The following is a 21,821-nucleotide window of genomic DNA, read 5'->3' on the forward strand; positions in this document are numbered from 1 at the left end:
GCCAGTGTGGCTCAGTGGTTGAGTGTCATCGACCTATGAAACTGGAGGTCACAGTTAGGTTCCTGGTCAGGGTACAGGCCCAGGTTGCAGGCTCAATCCCCTGTGTAGGGCGTGCAGGAGGCGGCCGATCAATGATTCTCTCTCATCATTGATGTTTCTATTTCTGTCTCCCTCGCCCTTCCTCTCTGAAATTAATAAAATATAAAAAAAACAAAAAAAACCTTGGCCCTAGCTGGTTTGGCTTAGTGGATAGAACATTGGCCTGAAGGGTCCCGGGTTCCATTCTAGTCAAGAATGCCATACCTCGGTTGCAGGCTTGATCCCCAGCCTTCCTTGGGGCGCTTGCAGGAAGCAGCCAATCAGTGTGTCTCTCACATCAATGTTTCTCTCTCTCTGTCTCTGCCCCTCCCTTCCACTCTCTAAAAATCAATGGAAAAATATCCTTGGTGAGGATTAACAAAAAGCAACAACAAACTCCTTGGACAATAATAGAGTTCATTGCATTACGGACATTAGGTTGAGGTAGGAAAAATATAGTCTTTGAGATCAGAACTGATTTCAAATCTTACCTCGATCCTCGAAAGCTGTGATACCCCCGAATGAGGGCAAGAGTCTCAGCTTTAAGAAACAGGAATGAAACCACCAAACTCTTGTTGTTCTTATTCATATTTTTCCCCATCTTTATTGAGGTATAATTGACAAATAAAATGGCAAGATATTTTAAGTATACAATGTATAATTTGACATATGTATGCATTGTGAAAGGATTCCTCTGTCTAACACATCCATTACTTTTCACATATTCACTGTTGTTTTTTGCTGGGGTTTTTTTTTGGTGAGAACATTGAAGTGTTCTACTCTTTCAGCAAATTTCACAGAAATATAAATTTCAACTATGTAATAGTTTATAGTTATAAACTACAGTCACCAGGTTTTACATTGGATCCTCAGACCTTATGTTATAACTGAAATGTTCTTACTTATACTTGATGAAAAAGTATGTGAAGTGCCTACTAGCACATAGTAAGCACTCTAAATGTTAATCTCCTGTATTATGTTAGTGAGTGTTGTAACTATGTAAGTAGCATTTTTTTAAAAAATTATCTTTACTGTTGAAAGTATTACAGATGTCCGCTTTGTTTTATTTTTTCCCCATTGACTCCCTCCTCCCTGCACCCACCCCTCCCAAGCCTTCACTACACTTGTCTGTGTCCAAGGGCTATGCATATATGCATATAGGTTAATGTCCCCCTCCCTCCCACTTTCCTCTGAAATTCATCAATCTCCTCATGGTTCTATATCTCTGGATCCATTTTGTTCATCAGTTTATTTTGTTCATTAGATTCCACATATGAGTGAGATCATGAGATACTTATAATAAACTCAAAATGGATAAAAGACTTAAATGTAAGCTGTGAAACCATAAAAACCCTAGAAGAAACCAGAGGTAGCAAAATCTCAGACATCTCTCGTAGCAATACGTTTACAGATACATCTCCTAGACCTAGGGCAAAGGCAACTAAGAAAAAAGTAAACAAGCGGGACTACATCAAAATAAAAAGCTTACGCACAGCAAAGTAAAATACCAACAAAATGCAAAGGGAGCCCACTGTGTGGGAGAACATATTTGGCAATGATTGATACATCTAATAAAGGGTTAATATCTCTTTGTTTCTTGAGTTTGACTAAAGGCACATCAATTTTGTTATTCTTTTTAAAGAACCAGCTCTTGGTTTTATTGATATTTTATTTTTGTTTTGTTTTTAGTCTCTATGTCATTTATTTCCACTCGGATCTTTATTATTTCCTTCCTTGTACTTGGGGCTTTTCTTGTTGTTCTCTTTTGAAATCTTTAAGTTGATGGTAGATCGTTTTTTAGAAGTTTTTCTTGTTTTTTTGAGGTAGGCCTGTAGTGCTATGAACTTCCCTCTCAGGACTTGCACGGTGCCCCAAAGATTTTGGGTTGTTGTGTGTTCATTTTCATTTGTTTCCTGGAAGTTTTTTTATTTCTTTCTTGATCTCTTTGGTAACCCAGCCATTGTTTAATAACATACTATTTAGCTTCCACGTGTTTGAATGTTTCTGAGTGTTTTTATTGTAGTTGATTTCTAATTTCATGCCATTGTGATGTGAGAAGATGCTTGATATGATTTCAGTCTTCTTAAACTCGTAGAGACTTAGTTTGTGTCCTAACATGTAGTCTGTCTTTGAAAATTTCCCATGTGCACTTGAAGAAGAATGTATATTCTGTAGTTTTGGGGGTGAAATGTTCTGTAAATGTCAGTCAGTTCCACCTGATCTACTCTATTGTTTAGGATCAGTGTTTCCTTGTTGATTTTTTTTGTCTAGGAGATTTATCCAGTGATGTCAGTGTTTAAGTCCCCTACTATGATTGTATTGCTGTCCATCTCTCCTTTAAAATCCTCTAGAAATACTGTTTCTGTATTTGGTACATATATGTTTACCAGAGTTATATCCTCTTGTTGTATTGATCCCTTTAGTACTATGACGTGGCCTTCATTGTCTCTTATTATGGCCTTCATTTTTTTTTAATACTTTCTTTTTATTGATTTCAGAAAGGCAGGGAGAGAGAGAGAGAGAAAACATCAATGATGAGAGAGAATAATTGATTGGCTGCCTCCTGCACACCCCCTACTGGGGATCAAGCCCACAACCTGGGCATATACCCTGACCCGAAATTAAACTTTTGACTTCCTGGTTTATAGGTCGATGCTCAACCACTGAGCCACTCTGGCCAGGCATTATGACCTTCATTTTGAAGTCTATTTTGTCAGGTATGAGTATTGCTACCGCATTTTTTTTTTCCCATTTCCATTTGCCTGGAAATTTTTTCCCCTTTCCTTCACCTTCATTCTGTGTGAGTTTTTTGTTCTGAGATGAGTTTCTTGTAGACAACATGTAGTTGGGTCACGTTTTCTTATCCATTCAGCTACTCTATGCCTTTTGATTGGCACATTAGGTTATTATTGATAGGTGCTTGTTTGTTGCCATTCTTACTCTCTATGCCTGTGTTCTTCTCTTTCTCTCTGTGTCTTTTTCTTATACCAGTTCCTTTAGCATTTCTTGCAGTATTGATTTGGTGGTAACAAGTTCTTTTAGCCTTTTTTGTCTGCAAAGCTCTTTTCTTTAAAAAAAAAATTTATTGATTTCATAGAGGGAGGGAGACAGATTAGAAACATCAATGATGAGAGAGAATTATTGATCAGCTTCCAATCCCATTGGGGATTGAGCCAGAAACCCAGGCTTGTGGCCTGACCTCCTGGTTCTTAGGTTGACACTCAACCACTGAGCCACGCCGGTTGGGCAAACATGTGTCTCTTTTTGAAGCAAGTAACTTGTATGTAGCTAGCCCACAAAAGGTCTATGGAAGGAAAAGAAGCCAAAGATGATGTATATTTATATATTTTTTCTATCAAGTTGATGTATACTTATATGTTTTTTATTATCATTACATTAATTTATACACTTTTTGCCTTGGGCTTGCTTTTCTAAAAATTTGATACAGCTTATAGGTTGAAAGCCCCTTAGGATGTCAGCCTGAACTTTTCATGGCCTGCCTCCACATCTCTCCTTCCAGACTTCACACACACACACACACACACACACACACACACACACACACAATTTCCATGTCCACTTAGGTTTTAGACAAACAGAGCTATTTATCTTTCTCCCCCATTAGACCCTGTACTTTGATTCCTCCCCAATCTCAGCATATCCAAATTCTGCTTCTCTTTGAAAGCCTAGCTCAGCATAAATAATGTCTGTTCCATTTGTATTTTATCTGGATTCTTGACAAGGCAGTAGTTATTACAATCCATATTATAGAATATGTATCTTAAGTGTAAGAAGTATATCTTATTAAAGCTTTGTGTCGCTTACAGACCTGTTTAACATAGTGCCTTAAGAAAATAAAAAGAGCCCTAACCGGTTTGGCTCAGTGGATAGAGCGTTGGCCTGTGGACTCAAGGGTCCCAGGTTCGATTCCGGTCAAGGGCATGTACCTTGGTTGCGGGCACATCCCCAGTAGGGGGTGTGCAGGAGGCAGCTGATTGATGTTTCTCTCTCATCGATGTTTCTGACTTTCTCTCCCTCTCCCTTCCTCTCTGTAAAAAATCAATAAAATATATTTTAAAAAAAAAGAAAAAGAAAAAAAACAAACAAAAGAACAAGAACAACAAAAAACACATAGTGCCTTATACTTACTAACAATATGGTGAAGGAATGAAAGAAAGAATTTTGCCTACATGACTTTAATGTGTAGATAGGCCAAATACAGGGTGTCCCAAATATATACATATACACACTATAAAGGCAGTATTTATTAAAATATATTTAATTTTCAAAATATAGTAGGATCTGCAGATATCAGTTATTAAAAAATATATATACTTTTTTTTTGATATCCTGTATGTGGGAGGGAGGGGAGATGGTTCTCACTAAAATTTAGTAATGCATAATCCTCCCATAAGTCATAGAATCATCTGTGTATGTGAGTAAGTGTGCCAGTCTGAGTAGGCGTATTTCAATCTATACTTTTTATGTAGTTACATAAAAATCCTAGTGCCTACTCCTTTTTAAAAATATATATATTTTTTATTGATTTCAGAGAGGAAGGGAGAAGGGAAGATAGAAACATCAACGATGAGAGAGAATCATTGATTGGCTGCCTCTTGCACGCCCTCTATTGGGGCATGGGCCCTGACCAGGAATCGAACTGTGACCTCCTGGTTCATAGGTCAATGCTCAACCACTGAGCCACACTGGCTGGGCAGTACTCACTCCTTCATACCAATGTAGTAATGAAGTCTTTTGCTTGTACCAAATGTTAACATTAGAAAACAAAGAAAAAATACATCCCCTGAAAGCTTTGGACAGACATTCTTAAGTAATTTAAACTAATTTTTATGTAGGCTATTTTTAGAAAAATACAGATAAACATCACTAGGACAATTTTCTGAGTAAACCATTCAGCTACTCATTTATATCTTGTCATTTATATCTCAATAAATGTACCTGTAAGATAATATCAAATAATATTGCTATAGGGTTTTGAATAAACCTGTGTATCTTTGAAATCAACATCTTTAGAAATCACTGCTTTTTTAACATGGAAGTAGACTAAATGTTTAATTTTCTTGGTTTTATCTGTGCAAACACAATATTGTAAAGATCAGCCAGAAGGAATGTATGTTAGGTTTTCTTAGTCATCTTGAGTGTTGATTCAGATCAGGCTCCAGTCAGCCAATGTCCCCTGGTTCTTGTCAGGAGAGCCTTGCTCCTTCCCCAACCTTTTCCTTATGGTCTTACTACAGGAATCTGCTTTCTTTGTTCACAAACGATGGAAGTGTTTAGCCTCTTATTTATTTTCCATAAAATGGTATCGTAATCTAATCGAAAAGTCTTTGGACAAATCACAGTAGCTTGCCCTTTATGTGCCACCAAGCAGGTGCATTTTTGTCCAAGAATATGGGAGAAGAGATCTGAGGAGGTGACAGAAAGTATGATGAAATGCATACTCCTCGGTGTGCTTCTTAACGTTCTGATAATCTCTGACACATTTCACACATATTTACTTCAAGTTCTATTTCTGGGGCCCGTCCTAAAATAGTTGAATAAGCCCAGCCAGTATGGCTCAGCAGTTGAGTGTCGACCTATGAACCAGGAGTTCAGGGTTCGATTCCCGGTCAGGGCACATGCCTAGGTTGTGGGCTGGAACCCCAGAGTGGGGCGTGCAGGAGGCAGCCAGTTAATGATTCTCTCTCTCCCTCTACCTTCCTCTCTCTGAAATTTAAAAAATATTAGAGTAGCTCTAACCGGTTTGGCTCAGTGGATAGAGCGTCAGCCTGTGGACTCAAGGGTCCCAGGTTCGATTCCGGTCAAGGGCATGTACCTTGGTTGTGGGCACATCCCCAGTAGGGGGTGTGCAAGAGGCAGCTGATCGATGTTTCTCTCTCATCGATGTTTCTAACTCTCTATCCCTCTCCCTTCCTCTCTGTAAAAAATCAATAAAATATATTTTAAAAAAATAAATAAATAAAAAATATTAGAGTAAAATGCCCAGTATCTGAGAAGTATTCAGTGACGTTGTATGTGTACTGCGGGGAGGTTGGAGTAGCGTTACCGTATAACCCAGGGCAGATATAATTATGCCGCGTATATTTCTCACACCTGTCACCTCCACCCTGCGGTGTTCTCTGGAGAAAGCAGCTGCTCTCTCACCTGTTTGCATCACTGTTGTTTCCCTGCGGTGGCACTCGGGGTCCGCTGCTCCTGTGTCTGTAAGTGAAGGGTGGTGTGTCGTGCAGAGGCAGCGACACCAATGCCTCTGGCCACTGGTTCTGTCAGGCCCGGTGATTTCGCATACGACATTCTAGAAGTTGTTAGCCTCGCAGAACTCGGGCTTCTCCGAAGCGGTCCTGGTCCTGTTCTCCCGTCCCTTCTCTGAAACCTGAGCATGTGACTTCCTCAGTCAGATACACTGAAGCACAGTGTCTCCTTTTCTTGGAGAAAATACAGTCGGTGACACATACCCTCTGTTGCTTTTCAAAGCAATGAGTTATTGGATCGAGCACATGCTGCCTACGACGCATCTGCCACCGAAGGCCGCGGCAGGAGCAGGAGGTCGTAGTTAGGAGATGAAGTGACTCGCGGAGCTGTTTGTGAGGACGCTATGGGAGTGAGATTCCAAAACAGCAGCGGCTCCTAGAACTCAGCAGGGAATCGGTGTGAGCAGCGCTCATCACCCTGTTCCTGAGTCTAGTAAGACTGTCTGGTCTGACACTGCGTGGACACATGGTCAGTCTTTGTAAAGCAAAGAATGGATTAATGAATTAAAAAAAAAAAAGGAATCTAGGAACACGTGCCTGTTCGTTTCTCTCATCTATTGAAAAATCACTATTAATAGTTAGAGCAGGCGTCCTCAAACTACGGCCCGCGGGCCACATGCGGCTGTTTTTGCCGTTTTGTTTTTTTACTTCAAAATAAGATATGTGCAGTGTGCATAGGAATCTGTTCATAGTTTTTTTTAAAACTATAGTCCGGCCCTCCCAGCGGTCTGAGGGACAGTGAACTGGCCCCCTGTTTACAAAGTTTGAGGACCCCTGAGTTAGAGGACCTTCTTCAGTGGGTTGAAATCCCGTGGAGTCCAGTGAAATGAAAAGGTTCACTGTGTGAAGGCCGTTCCGTTGCAGGTGACCTGGTCCTACCACACGGCTCTTTAAAAGGCTGTGTGTTGTGAGGCCAGGTGCTCCGTTCATGGAGAAAATGTTAATGTCAGCATGTCTCTTTCCTGTCCACTCCTGCATCCGTCTTGCAGCCTTTGGAAAACAGTTTAGCCGTTTCCCGATTTTCCTAATCTTGTCCTTTGTGTAGAGATAGCATGGGACCTGAGAGACTTACCTGGCCAGGCTCTCTTGTCGCAAAGATCTAAGACCTAGCCCAGTGGTCGGCAAACTCCTCAGTCAGCAGAGCCAAATACCAACAGGACAACGATCGAAATTTCTTTTGAGAGCCAAATTTTTTAAACTTAAACTTCTCCTAACGCCACTTCTTCAACATAGACTCGCCCAGGCCGTGGTATTTTGTGGAAGAGCCACACTCAAGGGGCCAAAGAGCCGCATGTGGCTTGCGAGCCGCAGTTTGCCGACCACGGGCCTAGGGGATTTTTTTCATAACCGTGTCCGTTACACAGGTGAACTGTGTTAACATTGGTGAGAACACGCCCAGAATGATAGAATATGAAATGGATATTGTCAGGTACAAGCCAGTATGGAACCTTGACTTGAGCGTCCATAATTGTCTTTTTACCCTGTGGGCCGACTGTTAAATGATCTGTACTTTCCTCTCCGGGTCTGCTTGTGCAGGCGCTATCAGAGCACCGTGCTGGTGCTGAATTTACTCGGACCCCTTTCGTTCTGTCTGCAATAGGGTAGGGAATAAACAAACATTCAGTGAGAAACACTAAAGCCTGCATAAACCAGCCTGGTAGCAGCGTAGGCCCAGTTGGTCTTAGGCTTTTTAGTAGTTGTCCTAACTTGAAATAAATCTGTTGTAAAATTTTTGCCAGGGACAATGAAGTTATTTGGAATATAGTACCATAAAGGAGAAAACATCTTGAAGCAACTTTCCCAATTAAATATATTATAATTATATGTACAAAGGTAGCCCTGGCCGGTTTGGCTCAGCGGATAGAGCATTGGCCTGCAGACTCAAGGGTCCCAAGTTTGATTCCACTCAAGGGCACATGCCTGGGGTTGCGGGCTTGGTCCCCAATAGGGGGCGTGCAGGAGGCAGCTGATCAATGATTTCCTCTCATCATTGATGTTTCTCTTTCACTCTTCCTTTCCCTTCCTCTCTGAAATAAAAAATATATATATTTTTTAAAAAAGGTAAATTTGTGGGAAATAATCATGTAATATTTGTTTCCTTTCTGCTAATAAAGCTTTGAAGATGTAAATGTGAATACAAATTAAATCGTAAACAGAAAGATTCTTACAAGAAAACTCTTTTATCACAAAGTTCAAATATTCTCTGTTCAGTTCTTGCATTCCGTTTTGGTTAAGGAGTTCTGTTAATTTTCTTATAACTATCTATCCTATATAATAAAAGGCTAATATGCAAATTGTCCCCTCAACCAGGAGTTCAACCAGGGGGTGGGGCCGGCCGGCCAGCCAACCACCTGTGGCCCCGCTCTGGCCACCCCCATCACCAGATCAGGGGCAGGGCCAGCCGGCCAACCTCCTGCATCTCCTCCCCCCGATTGGCCCTTACCGGACCCCACCCGTGCACAAATTCGTGCACCGAGCCTCTAGTGTAATAATATTCAGAAAACTCGATGCAAAAGTAAATTATGAGAATGAGATAAACTGTGCATATACATGCATGTTTGCAATCAGAGATATGAAAATAATGGAAAATAAAGTGGTTGTTTATCTTTGGGTAATAGAATTCCAAGCAATTTCTTTTTCTGTAACTTCTGTGATAAGCATGCATGACTTTTATAATTAGAAAAATTACACTGATAATGTGTTAATTACCAATGTAGTTTTATCTTAATCTTCTAGATGGAAACTACTGATGTGCTTTGAAAAATTTTGTGTATAAATGATAATTTGATACCATGGTTTGCTTGTTTTTATATAATGCCTCAATATCTTAAAACCTTTAAATAATATAAGCTGCTGCTTGGTATCAAAGGAACCTGAGAAAAGAGAAATTAAAAAGTCAGTTACTTTCCTTTTATTTTAGATGCCAGAATTCCAGAAGAGTTCGGTTCGCATCAAGAACCCCACAAGAGTAGAAGAAATCATCTGTGGTCTCATCAAGGGGGGAGCTGTCAAACTTCAGGTGGGTAGCCATCACGAAGCCTTTATTGCTAGGCCTTTATTTCTTATGGTCAAGTGGACATATTCATCTCCTGTTTTGCTGAAATCTCAGCAAAGAAAGTTTAGATAGATGAGCTTTGCCTATCCTTTCAGAACGTAAAATCTGAAAGATGGGTCTAGCGCTTGTCAAAAATACATAGAATGCCCTGTTGTAAACGAATAAAACCTAATAGTCTTGAAATAAATTTAGCTTTTCTTTAATATTAAGTACTAATTTAACTAATACTGTGCATAAGTATTCAACTATTTTAAGAATAATGTTAAATATGTACAGTTTCCAGTTGCCATTCCATCTTTTAATTAAATAAATCATAATAGTTCAAATTAAGCTGTCACTACGTGGGATAACTGATTTTTAAAAAGTTTTTTTAAGGGATGTTTTAAATGTAAACTAAATCAACAGTCTGGATAGTCAGTGAAAATAAATCTTTTCTTTTTCTTTTTCTTTTTTGAAAAAATATTTAATCCAATCTCCTAAATTGCAAGAGCTGGCAAACTGTACCAGGTATGATTCATTGATTGGTATAGTTTATTTACCTATATAGACAAGTTACATCTGGAATGTAACAGTGTCAGTGACTAAGCTTCATATAGTTTAAATGCTTTATTGCATTTTTGTACATTGACCCAGGGGGTTGAAATTGTGCAGTGTTTTATCTCTGTGGCCTGCAATTGCAAATTCCTATACTGATTCATCAGATTTCATGTGGTAACGCTTGGGCATGTAAGGTATTGCTTGTAGTTAAGGTAATTCTCAGGGCCTTGTATATGAGCTGCGTTAGAAAACTCAGTGTAGAGGGAATAGCTTACAATGGGGGCGGGACACCCAGCACAGTCGTGTGCCTCTGGCAAGCTTGCAGATACTTGTCTGGCCTTGCGGCTATGTTTTCATAATGGTTTTTCCCCTTTTCTTACAGATAATAACAGACTTTGATATGACACTGAGTAGATTTTCCTACAAAGGAAAAAGATGTCCAACATGTCATAGTAAGTGTGGCCCTATTAACCAATTCAGGAAAGCAATCATTAATTTAAGATCCTTTTCTACCGATCATATTATCTATGAGATTGGGGGTTTTTATCTTCCTTTTGGACATTAAAAGTGAGGGGACCTGCTTCCCCCCCGCCCCCGAGATCAGATGAGATTGGGCGAGTTCAAGGTGGTATGGCCGTAGACCAGCTTTTTCTTATTATATGTTTAGGATTTATTTTTCCACCCCATGTTATATAAATGGCTATTTTCTGTATGGTTTTGGTTGCAAGAGGAATAAAGAAGTCTGAAATTTTTCTCTCCAAATGTGGTCTGTTCATTACTCAAGAAAAATTTAAATGAATTTTCTATTTTGGGTTAGAAACAGCATTTATTAATTAGTAACACGTTACTAAATCGTTGTGTCATTTATATGTAAATTAGTTAAAGAATACGTTATTAAATAAATACTAAGTTAAAATGTGTTGCTAAGATAAGACGCCTATTTTGTATTCTAAATGAGACAATTCAGTTTTTAAAATAATAATACTCGCCCAGCCAGCGTGGCTCAGTGGTTGAGCGTCAACCTATGAACCAGGAGGTCATGGTTTGATTCCCGGTCAGGGCACATGCCCAGGTTGTAAGCTTGATCCCCAGTAGGGAGTGTGCAGGAGGCAGCCAATCAATGATTCGCTCTCATCATTGGTGTTTCTCTCTCTCTTTCCCTCTCCCTTCCTCTCTGAAATCAATAAAAATATATTTTTAAAAATAAATAGATAAATAAAATAAAAATACTCGCCCGGCTGGTATGGTTCAGTGGTTGAGCATCGACCTATGAACCAGGAGGTCACAGTTTGATTCCCAGTCAGGCCACATGTCCGGGTTGTGGGCTCAATCCCCAGTTGGCAGCGTGCAGGAGGCAGCCAATGAATGATTTTCTCTCATCATTGATGTTTCTATCTCTCTCTCTCCTGCTCCCTTTCTCTCTGAAATCAATAAAAATATATTTTTAAAAAAAAAACAAACTACACTCTGAAGTGAAAAAGAAAGCCGAATTCAAAAGTATAGGTCTGATTTAATTGCTATATAATTGATAATGCATAGAACTTTAAGACTGAAAGGAAATATAATAAAGTGTTAATTTATTATTAAGTGGTAAAATTGTAATTTTTGTTCTCGTTACAATCTGTATTTTCCAGATTTTCGCATTATTAATGTTTTATTAAGAAAGAAAGTATATTTCAAAGGTGTGTTCCCTGCTTCTCTTTAATGGTGTTAGAGGGACCAGTCACTATACAATTCACAGTGTTTGAAGACTTTGGATTATCTAGCTCAGTGGTGTACATGAGCAATCACGAAATCATGGATTTTAAAACCGTTAGCTTCTCTAGCAATGCCATGTGGATAGCACTGCTCCAACAGCTGTAGTGAGCGTGCTAGCTGACTTGGCAGGTAAACTTACGAGAAAAGTAGTAAGGTATTCCCCTATGAGAGCACTTCTTTTCAGCCTCGTTTGCTTTTTCTCTTCAGATGTCATTGACAACTGTAAGCTGGTTTCAGATGAATGTCGAAAAAAGGTAAAAGCACTAACAATAATCCAGTTATGAAAGCCTTCATTACCATTTTTGCCTGATAATTTCTTCAGGTTCATTCACACAAACGAGAATGCATGCAAAGGGCTTGTAGCCATACCTGGCACACTCAATAAATGTTAGGTTTATTCTTCAGTTTATAGCACTCAGCTTATTTTAAAGAAAAAATTACCAGTAACATTTTAATAACAACAAAACTTACACGAAAAAACTTTTAAATGATTACCAAAATATTCTGGTATCTTTACATTAACCGGAAAGTTAAACAAAACTACTTTGGTTTTAATGTAGGTTTTGCTCCTTTAAATTGATCAGGAAATTGCCTTAGTTCTCTGCTTTTTGGAGTAGATGTCTGTCTGTATCTCTTTTAACAAAAGAAGATTCCAAAGATGAATCAAATGTAATACTTTCATATGAGAATGAAAATATTTTTGTAGTGATAGTTTGATTATTAGTTGGTTTCACTGAATTGCTGAGCTGAAGTACAGAAAGGAAGGAAGGAAGGAAGGAAGGAAGGAAGGAAGGAAGGAAGGAAGGAAGGAAGGAAGGAAGGAAGGAAAGCAGGCTTTTGCAGGTCTGTTTAGTTGCATGTAAACCAAAACCAACAAAGATCTTTTCAGTTGCTATATGTAATTGGTACGTACTCATGCTCCAATCTTTGCCATTTAAAGCAGTTCACGGAAAACACTTGTCTACATCGTTTTGCTTCCTGTAAAATAAGCACTTAATGACAGCTCTGCAGCCTTCCTGATTCAGGCATTTGTTTCTTTCCAGTTACTGGAACTAAAGGAAAAATTTTATGCTATTGAAACTGACCCTCTTCTTACGGTAGAAGAGAAGTTCCCTTATATGGTAGAATGGTAAGTGTGTATTCACAACGGGAGGGTTCCAATATAATAACATGACCTAACAGTTACAACTAATGGTGTCTTTCCCCCGCTGTACCACGTGCACATAGATTACTGCATTGTCCAATGAGTTAGAGCAAGTGATTAAAGGTAACAAAACCAACTAAATTCTCTAATCACTCTCACAGTCTAGAGTCAGTTTTGTTCGGCTTTGTTTGCTTTTGAAGATGAAGATCAGTAGGAATAAATTTAACATTCTGCACCTAAGCCTGAAACTCACAACAAGAATTTGTTTTCTCTGAAGTCTATGGACGAGATGTGGCTCAGTGTGTCAAGAAAACGACTTGGGATTTAGATGGGCTCTGCTGAGCTGGAGCCAGCAGGGACAGTGCTGAGAACCAACTGGCCCTGCTGCTGGTTGCACTCACGGAAGTGCGCCCTCGCTCTAAGCAGGGCACGCTGCCGGCGGGGTGTTGCCTCCTGGGAGGACACTGTGGAGAACTGCTGACACTCAGAGGGTCGGGCAGCCACTAAGAGACGCCCGGACACTGGAGGAGCCACTCCATTTGAGGAACATTTCAAAAAAGGGAGCCTTGAGTGGTTTTAGGATCTTAAGAGACCAGAAACGATGTTGTTTATATCCATTATCCCATCACCTAACCGCGTACCTTGCACACTTAATCAGTGTTTATGGTAGGCAGTGCTGAAAAGAGGTTCGGCTCGCTCAACATGCAGAACTGGAACCGGGCGTGGAAGGCTCAGAACATGGATTTCAGCACGATGACAGGACTGTTTAGGAATTACTAGCAGAATGTTCTAGCAATGGTATAGCTTCCCGGGAGAATGAGCTCACGAGCAGGATGGGAGCCACCCAGAGAGGGGGTTTCACTGAAGAATAATATAGGGGGGATTTGTGGGTGTCAGGTGGAGAGGTTCTAAAGGCCTGTTACACTGAGGTGGTGTGATTACAGGTGCTTTATGTGATTACAAAGCACCTATATGTGGATAAAACTTCCCAGAGCAAGGATCTTCTCTTTTGCTCACGAGGCAACATCTTCAGTGCTTAGGCATTCCATGAAAATTCAGACCCCAGGCCGGTGAAAAATGGCTTTGCTCCAATTCTTCCTGGAATCAAAGAAATGATTATGTTTCCTAAGGTTGGAGCTCTTATCCGTAGACCGAGGAGAGGTTTATACCTAGAATCCTTTCATTGTCTTATTAACACACTTAAAGTAAGCCAGCGTTTGGGGAGAACTGGGAAATGCAGTGAGAACATGTGTATCATTTTTTGAGACATGCGAGGTATACGTTCATTAGTAATGAATGTAAAGATCTGAAATTTAAATCCAAAATAGCCTGAATGAAATACTGCATTTTCACATACCGAAGAATGCTTTGTCATAAAAAGAATAGTATTAATTCGCTTTCATTGATTGTCTTTTTTCTTTGGGCATAAACTCCAGGTACACTAAATCACATCGCCTGCTTGTTGAACAGGCTATACCGAGAGCTAAACTTAAGGAAATTGTGGCAGAATCTGACGTTATGCTCAAGTAAGTTTCTTGGGTGTTTTATGTTGTTAATTGTCTACAGACCTGACCTGTTACATGCCGTATTCCAAGTGTGTATTAAAATATTTATTAAAATAATATATAATAATATCCCATATAAAAACACATCCAGAACATGCCGCCTATCACATACTAAAAGTGGCGAGATAGGGAATTGAGAATGACACGTCAGATCATGGTGCAGGGAATGAAAGCCTATGAGCTTGAAGCACTAATTTACATTTTCGTTCTCCAAATTTAAAATCTCAAGACTTACAAAGTTAGGAAAACAAGACCATTTTGAAGTGTTTTGTTTTTTTTAGCAAAAATACTTTTCAAAGATATGAAATATAAAAAAGAATGTTTATAAGTCATATTGTACCCTTTTATGATGTACCCTCTTTTAAAATTGACATAAATCTACTCTCTGAATTCTCCAAGTCCCTTGAAAACAATCTCTAGGAAAGGTACATATGTTTTAGCAAATAATACAAATATTTCTAATAGGTGAATTATTAGATATTAACATGTTAAAGCTTATTTTCAATTCTGTTTACTACCTCTTAAATTCTTCAACTCACTAGGCAAATATGATGCTTTTTCTTTTTCCTTTTCCTTTTTTTTGATGATGCTACATTAAAGGTGATTTACTTCTGAGGAAAGCATTCAATTGTCAGAGTGTGAGGACTGCTGGTATTTCATTCCTTTGTTGGGCAGCTTATCCTAGAGCCATGGAGTGTGAAAAGAGAAGAGGAGATTTTAAGATGAAAACGTTACCTGTAGCTGCCACATCTTAGGCAGGAGAGGGGCCAGGTGGAAAGGGAATCCGGCTCGGGCCCTGCCGCTCTGCGTTCCCAGCAACAGGCAGGAGAGGAGCAGAATGACAAGCAGCAGGTCTTGCAGCTCACCCCAAATGGGGTTTTCAAGCTAAGCTTTAATGATGTGCTGTTCACTAGTATCCATGCCAAACTGTAGGCTTCTCCATATCCAAGGCGAGTCTAAAATCAGCTCATCTTTACTATGAGAATTTACCAGAAGGAGGCTAACAAGTTAACTGTTGTTTGAAAAACCTGTGCTAGTCTCAGACATCAGTAACAGTCCCCCTGGGCTTTGTTTTGAAATGAGAACTCAGTGAGTCCTAGAAATCAGTGGCTTTTTAAACATCGAGGTGAAAAAGAGGTATGTCTTCGCTCCTAACAGTCCTGCCGTACCTCGCCTTGCAGGGAAGGCTACGAGAATTTCTTCGATAAGCTCCAGCAACACAGCATCCCCGTGTTCATCTTCTCGGCGGGCATCGGCGACGTCCTGGAGGAGGTCATCCGCCAGGCTGGTGTTTACTATTCCAACGTCAAAGTCGTGTCCAACTTCATGGATTTTGATGACAATGTAAGAATATCAGGTCATTCCCTATCACTACTTTGAAAATCTGAAAATATTCTAATCATGTAAACGCATTTGTTATTTATTATTTCACGTGTGCTCATTAAATTAGGCCAAGTTCATAGGCCACGATGGGCCTTATCATCTCTCGCAGGGTTGTATCCATACCCATGTTTCAAACATAGTAACTCTGCTTAAACTTTTGTTCACCAAGCTGTAGACTAATCTTAAAACTAGTAAAATTTCTAATGTAATGTAATGCAACAACTCTAAAGAATTAACATCCATGGATGGGAAAAAAGAAGTGGCTTAGAACTAACGAAATTTGAACTAGTTCTTCTAGTCAAGACAATATAACATACATAAAATGGCACCTTTTGGTTAGGAACCAAATGAAAAGTAAAAAATGGGCTTTCAACTCATGTTGAACATTTAAAGCATCCCTAGAGAGTCCCTTCTCAGAGTCCTTCTTACCTATCATGAATGTGGAACTACGACAAGTAAAATTTGTAAAGCTGTTATTTCAAAGGATTTATGTCTTTTGACTAGGGAGTGCTCAAAGGATTTAAAGGAGATCTAATTCATGTATTTAACAAACATGATGGTGCCTTGAAGAACACAGAGTATTTCAATCAACTGAAAGACAATAGCAACATCATTCTGCTGGGAGACTCCCAAGGAGACTTAAGAATGGCAGATGGAGTAGCTAATGTGGAACACATTCTGAAAATTGGATATCTAAATGATAAGGTAAGTATATAAAATCTCATTTCCTTTTAAGAAAACACTAGGGTTGTCCTGGCCAGTGTGGCTCAGCTGGTTGGGTGTCGTCTCTTGCACCGGAAGGTTGCTGGTTCGATTCCCAGTCAAGGGCACATGCCCAGGTTGTGGGCTCAATCCCCAAAAGGGGGAGTGCAGGAGGCAGCTGACCAATGTTTTGCTCTCACATAGATATAACATAAATCAATAAAAATGTTTTGTTGTAAGAAGGAAAAACTAGGGTGAAACTTGTTAGGTAATTGCTATCCCAGGCTCCTGAGAAAGCCGTCCGTCCGGGTTGCCCTTGACCCCTCTCCTTTGGTGCTGAGTGAGGGAGCTGGTGTCCACTGTAGTGTTGGGAAGGAAGGTGTACGTTGTAAAAGGCCTCTCCGGCCTCGCCTCCCTTGATGCCAATAGTACTCCCCGGTCAGGAGAATCCAAGCTTTAGCCATGGCCAAATGTCCCTTGGGCACCTTATCCCCATTTGCGAACCATTGGAATAGAGAGTTCATTTAGGGAGAAAAGCCCCTAAGTGGAAAAGGGTCTGTCAATGAGCCTTAAGAATTGTTTTTGATTGATTCTAGAGAGAGAGGAAGGGAGAGAGAGAAACATCGATGAGAGAGAAACAGCTACAGCGTTCTGCTGCCTCCTGCACGGGGGCCCCCCTCCCCTGTTGGGGATCGAGCCTGCAACCCATGCATGTGCCCTGACCGGGAATTGAACCCGTGACCTCTTGGTGCATGGGTTGACACTCAACCACTGAGCCACATCAACTGGGCAAACCTTAAGAAATTGAGTATTTCCTAAAAATAAGTAAATAAAATGAAAAATTAAAAAATTAAATAAAAAAAGAATTTGAATATTGAAAAGTACTGCTTCATTTCAAATGTTTTATGAAAGTTAATTTAGTCTTTTATTAAATTCACTTTCATAAAACCTTTTTTTTTGCTCAACAGATTTAACCTAACAATGTGGTTCGTACTGAAATTCGTTGCTTCTCCCTGTATATTAATCTTTATGGTTTTCTTGTTGTTGTTGATTAGGTGGATGAGCTTTTAGACAAGTACATGGACTCTTATGATATTGTTCTAGTCAAAGAGGAATCCTTGGAGGTAGCCAACTCTATCTTACAGAAGATCCTGTATAAATGAGCTTTCTTCAAGGAGACGCCTGTCCTGTGGGTGCAATGGATGCAAGAACCGCTCATGTGTTCGGCGTGCGAAAGACTCTTATTTATAACATATCCTTGCTCAGACATGCTGAATCCATCAACCGGAAGCTCCTTGTTTCCTGCCTCTCTCAACACACTCCTCACCATATTTTTTAACATTAAAAAAATCTTAAAGTCAAAATTTGAAAAAACTGCCTACATTTCCAAAGTGAATTTTGTAGTTTACTGTTAAGAAGTTTTTGAGGAGTCTTTTTACATGTGTGTGATTTTAAGTATTGACATTTTTGTAATTTGAGTGAATTATGCTGATGGTATCACCATCTTCTAAAATTGTGTTCGTTGTTTTTTGGGGGAAATTGAAACTTACAAGAACATACATACCAGCACATGGTGTTGGAAAAACTTGGTATCCACATGTCACTAATCATTATAAAATGTTCTATATTGATGCACTGATAATAAACATGAAATGAAAAGTCTTTTTAATTCCATTGGCAAGACATTCATTCATTCATTCAACAAATACTTATTAAGGACCTGCGGGTTTATCTTGTATGTGTTTGATAACCTTGCAGTCAGGCCAACTTCCCTGCCAAAATGAAATATTTTTTTCTGTCTTAAGTGATAATTTTGAAAAGCTGTATAGCCCTGCCCAGTGTGGTTCAGCTGGTTGCCACACTCAGGTCACTGGTTCAATTCCTGGTCAGGGCACATGTCCGGATTATGGGCTCGATCCCCAGTCAGGGGTGTGCAGGAGACAGCCGATGGATGGTTCTCTCTCATCGATAGTTCTCTCCCTTACCCTTCCTCTCTCTAAAATCAATAAAAACACATTTTTTTAAAAAGAGAAAAGAAAAGCTATATAAATTCCTAAGTAATCGGAGATCAAATGCACTAGGTTTTAACAAAATAGTGCAGACTGCTTATGCTTGCAAAGTAGCCTCATGGTTTGTTTGTTTGGAGAGAAAAGGGGGGAGAGAGAAACATCGACTTGTTGTTCCACTTATTTATGCATTCACTGGTTGATTCTTCTATGTGCCCTGACGGGGGATCGAACCTTGGTGCATCGGGACAGCACTAACCAGCTGGGCTACGCAACCAGGGTGCCTTGTGATGTTTCGAGCACACAGGTCACATGCATGCTTAGATGTCAGATTCTCTACGATACTCTAACCTCCCGCTAGCATCGATGACCTAGTTCATCTTTCAGGCCCAACGTTCAAAACCTGTGTCACAAGCCAGGTGGTCCCAAGGCAGAGACTGGCCATCTGTCCTATCAGGAGGTCCAAGCTGCCTCAAGGGGCAACACAAATGGAGTGTAAAATGTGATGAAGGAAAACGCTGCGTGTGGCACCTCCACCCTCTGCTGGGGCAGAGCTTCACCCATAACCTAATGCAAATGTGAGGCCAGCCACGCACACGGAGCCCCTGAGGTTGCTTCTGCAAAAAGTAAGCAACATTTGATTTTTAAAAACACACATGTATTTCCCCCTATACATGTGCCCATCATTCTCCATTTGCTCCTTTCTCTGCATCCAAAGAGGCTGATCGCTAACACCAGCCCCCGAGCTCCTTTCCTCTGTTTCGGACTGGGTTCAGTGACTGGGAGCCAGCGGCAGGGCAGACACGCCCTCCCGTCTGCTGCAGCACCAGCCACAGCTCCCGGCGTGGCTCAGGCCCTGTCTACGCTCCCCTGACCCTTCAGGCCCAGGGAGTGCTGAGCAGCCTCCTGCTGTTGCTGGCCACCAGCCGTCCTGGGTACCTTGACGTTCTTAGTGGGTCCCAGAGTCCTGTCCACACCTCCACAAACAGTCCTGTCATTGTCCTCCCTGCACAAGTCCCTAGGAGGGCGTTTCCTGCCAGGACCCTGAGCCTACACCCTCTGAACTCTCCCAAGTCACACAGCGCGGTCCTGTGAGTCCTTATCCAGGGGATCCTGACTGCGCGGTATATTCCCACGGGATCCTCTCCGCCTTCCAAGAAAATACCACAAAGCCTGGTGAGAGAATTCAACGTTTTATATACGAAAAGATGGGTTTTCCAACATTCAATTGAATGAGTGCATGGCGTTTTCATGGACTGCCTCAGAGCTACGTCAGTACAAAACAGTTTAAATTAGTAACAGAAAGCCGTTTCAGAAGGAAAAGCGCGGATCACTTGGGGGGGGGGGGGTGCCATCACCGGTGGGGAACAGAGGAGATAAGGCAGCAAGGTGTTCGCTGCACAACGTGGGGACGGGCCGCCAGGGGCAGGGCCTTGTTAGCAGAGCGAGGCCGCGGGCATCGGGCCCTCCCTCTCCAGGAGGCAGAGGAGCAGCCTGCCCCTGCTTAGGCTCATCGGCTGGGAGGACACGGCCACCTGGGCCACGGGAGATGCTCTGCAGCTCGGCTTGGCCGCGGGCCCCGCACGCATCTCTCTGACCAAAGGACTCGGGCGCCACGGGGCAGAGTGACGGGGCGGACAGTGAAGCAGGTGGTCTCGCGTGGCAGACACAGTCAAGCTCTCTACCCGGGGGCCTCCATGCCTTTTGTTTGGTCCCCAGTTTTTCACCTCCAAGTACCCAACCAATCGGAGGACCACAAGGGCATGGGGCGATTAACTAGAAAAGCGTGTGTGTGTGTGTGTGTGTGTGTGTGTGTGTGTGTGAGGAGGTGGAGGCCGTGTGTGTGTGTGTGTGTGTGTGTGTGTGTGTAGGAGGAGGTGGAGGCTGTGTGTGTGTGTGTGTGTGTGTAGGAGGAAGTGGAGGTGGAGGCTGGGTGTGTGTGTGTGTGTGTGTGTGTGAGGAGGTGGAGGCTGTGTGTGTGTGTGTGTATGTATTTGTGTAGGAGGAGGAGGAGGAGGTGGAGTGTGTGTGTGTGTGTGTGTATGTGTATGTGTGTGTGGAGGAGGAGGTGGTGGAGGCTGTGTGTGTGTGTGTGTGTAGGAGGAGGTGGAGGCTGTGTGTGTGTGTGTGTGTGTGTGTGTGGAGGTGGAGGCCGTGTGTGTGTGTGTGTGTGTGTGTGTAGGAAGAGGTGGAGGTGGAGGCTGTGTGTGTGTGTGTGTGTGTGTGTGTAGGAAGAGGTGGAGGTGGAGGCCGTGTGTGTGTGTGTGTGTGTGTGTGTGTGTGTGTAGGAAGAGGTGGAGGTGGAGGCTGTGTGTGTGTGTGTGTGTAGGAGGAGGTGGAGGCTGTGTGTGTGTGTGTGTGTGTGTGTGGAGGTGGAGACCATGTGTGTGTGTGTGTGTGTGTGTGTGTGTAGGAGGAGGTGGAGGTGGAGGCTGTGTGTGTGTGTGTGTAGGAGGAGGTGGAGGCTGTGTGTGTGTGTGTGTGTGTGTGTGTGGAGGTGGAGGCCGTGTGTGTGTGTGTGTGTGCAGGAGGAGGTGGAGGTGGAGGCTGTGTGTGTGTGTGTGTGTGTGTGTGTGTGTGTAAGAGGAGGTGGAGGTGGAGGCTGTGTGTGTGTGTGTGTGTGTGTAAGAGGAGGTGGAGGTGGAGGCTGTGTGTGTGTGTGTGTGTGTGTGTGTAGGAGGAGGTGGAGGTGGAGGCTGTGTGTGTGTGTATGAGGAGATGGAGGCTGTATGTGTGTGTGTGTATGAGGAGGTGGAGGCTGTGTGTGTGTGTGTATGAGGAGGTGGAGGCTGTGTGTGTGTGTGTGTGTGTGTGTGTGTGTGTGTGTAGGAGGAGGTGAAGGTGGAGGCTGGGCCAACCAGAAGGTACTGTACAGGCCGCTGAGAAGTTTCCGGGGCTTTCTGGAATCCCACTGGGCATGCCCTTTGCTTTTCCTGCCCGTCTGGACAATGCTTATAAGACACAAGGAAGTTAAAAACAACTGTCTTAACCCTCTTTACACAGATATCCTGGATCTTTTCTTCTGTTCCCTGCAGGATGGTCATGACTTCCCTAGACACTATTTTCCCGTAATAACAAACTACCCGGAAGGCCGCAGAACAATGGTTGGCAGCGCCGCCTTTTCAGCATCCCACACAGCCCCCCACACAGCCCGTGCGGAGGCCCCGCGCCCCATCTAGTCTAATCCCCTGGCGTTCGGCCTAAGGCCCTCAGGTGTGTATGGACCCAGCCTTGTGTGGCCTCCTGCACGTGCTGACAGTTCACCTGCGAGAGCCTCGGGCCCTCCGGCCGCTCGGCCGCCACGGGGCTCGGCGTCACACG

The 21,821-nt window shown here is 42.0% G+C and overlaps 1 protein-coding gene across 6 annotated transcripts in view; it reads left to right on the forward strand.

The window, feature by feature from the left end:
* The window catches only part of NT5C3A (5'-nucleotidase, cytosolic IIIA), a 49,089-nt gene extending 30,921 nt beyond the window's left edge, over nt 1-18,168 (forward strand). For all 6 annotated transcript variants that reach the window (XM_054725966.1, XM_008147425.3, XM_054725967.1 and 3 more), the window contains 8 exons: nt 9,271-9,369; nt 10,325-10,394; nt 11,908-11,954; nt 12,744-12,829; nt 14,281-14,370; nt 15,591-15,753; nt 16,297-16,497; nt 17,550-18,168. In XM_054725966.1, coding sequence (XP_054581941.1) covers nt 9,271-9,369; nt 10,325-10,394; nt 11,908-11,954; nt 12,744-12,829; nt 14,281-14,370; nt 15,591-15,753; nt 16,297-16,497; nt 17,550-17,657 — 864 coding nt within the window. In that variant the 3' untranslated portion in view covers nt 17,658-18,168. The remainder of the gene's footprint in view (nt 1-9,270; nt 9,370-10,324; nt 10,395-11,907; nt 11,955-12,743; nt 12,830-14,280; nt 14,371-15,590; nt 15,754-16,296; nt 16,498-17,549) is intronic.
* Nucleotides 18,169-21,821: the final 3,653 nt, after the last annotated feature.

The sequence above is a fragment of the Eptesicus fuscus genome, chromosome 14 (assembly GCF_027574615.1).
Source record: "Eptesicus fuscus isolate TK198812 chromosome 14, DD_ASM_mEF_20220401, whole genome shotgun sequence".
NCBI classification, from domain to species: Eukaryota; Metazoa; Chordata; class Mammalia; order Chiroptera; family Vespertilionidae; genus Eptesicus; species Eptesicus fuscus.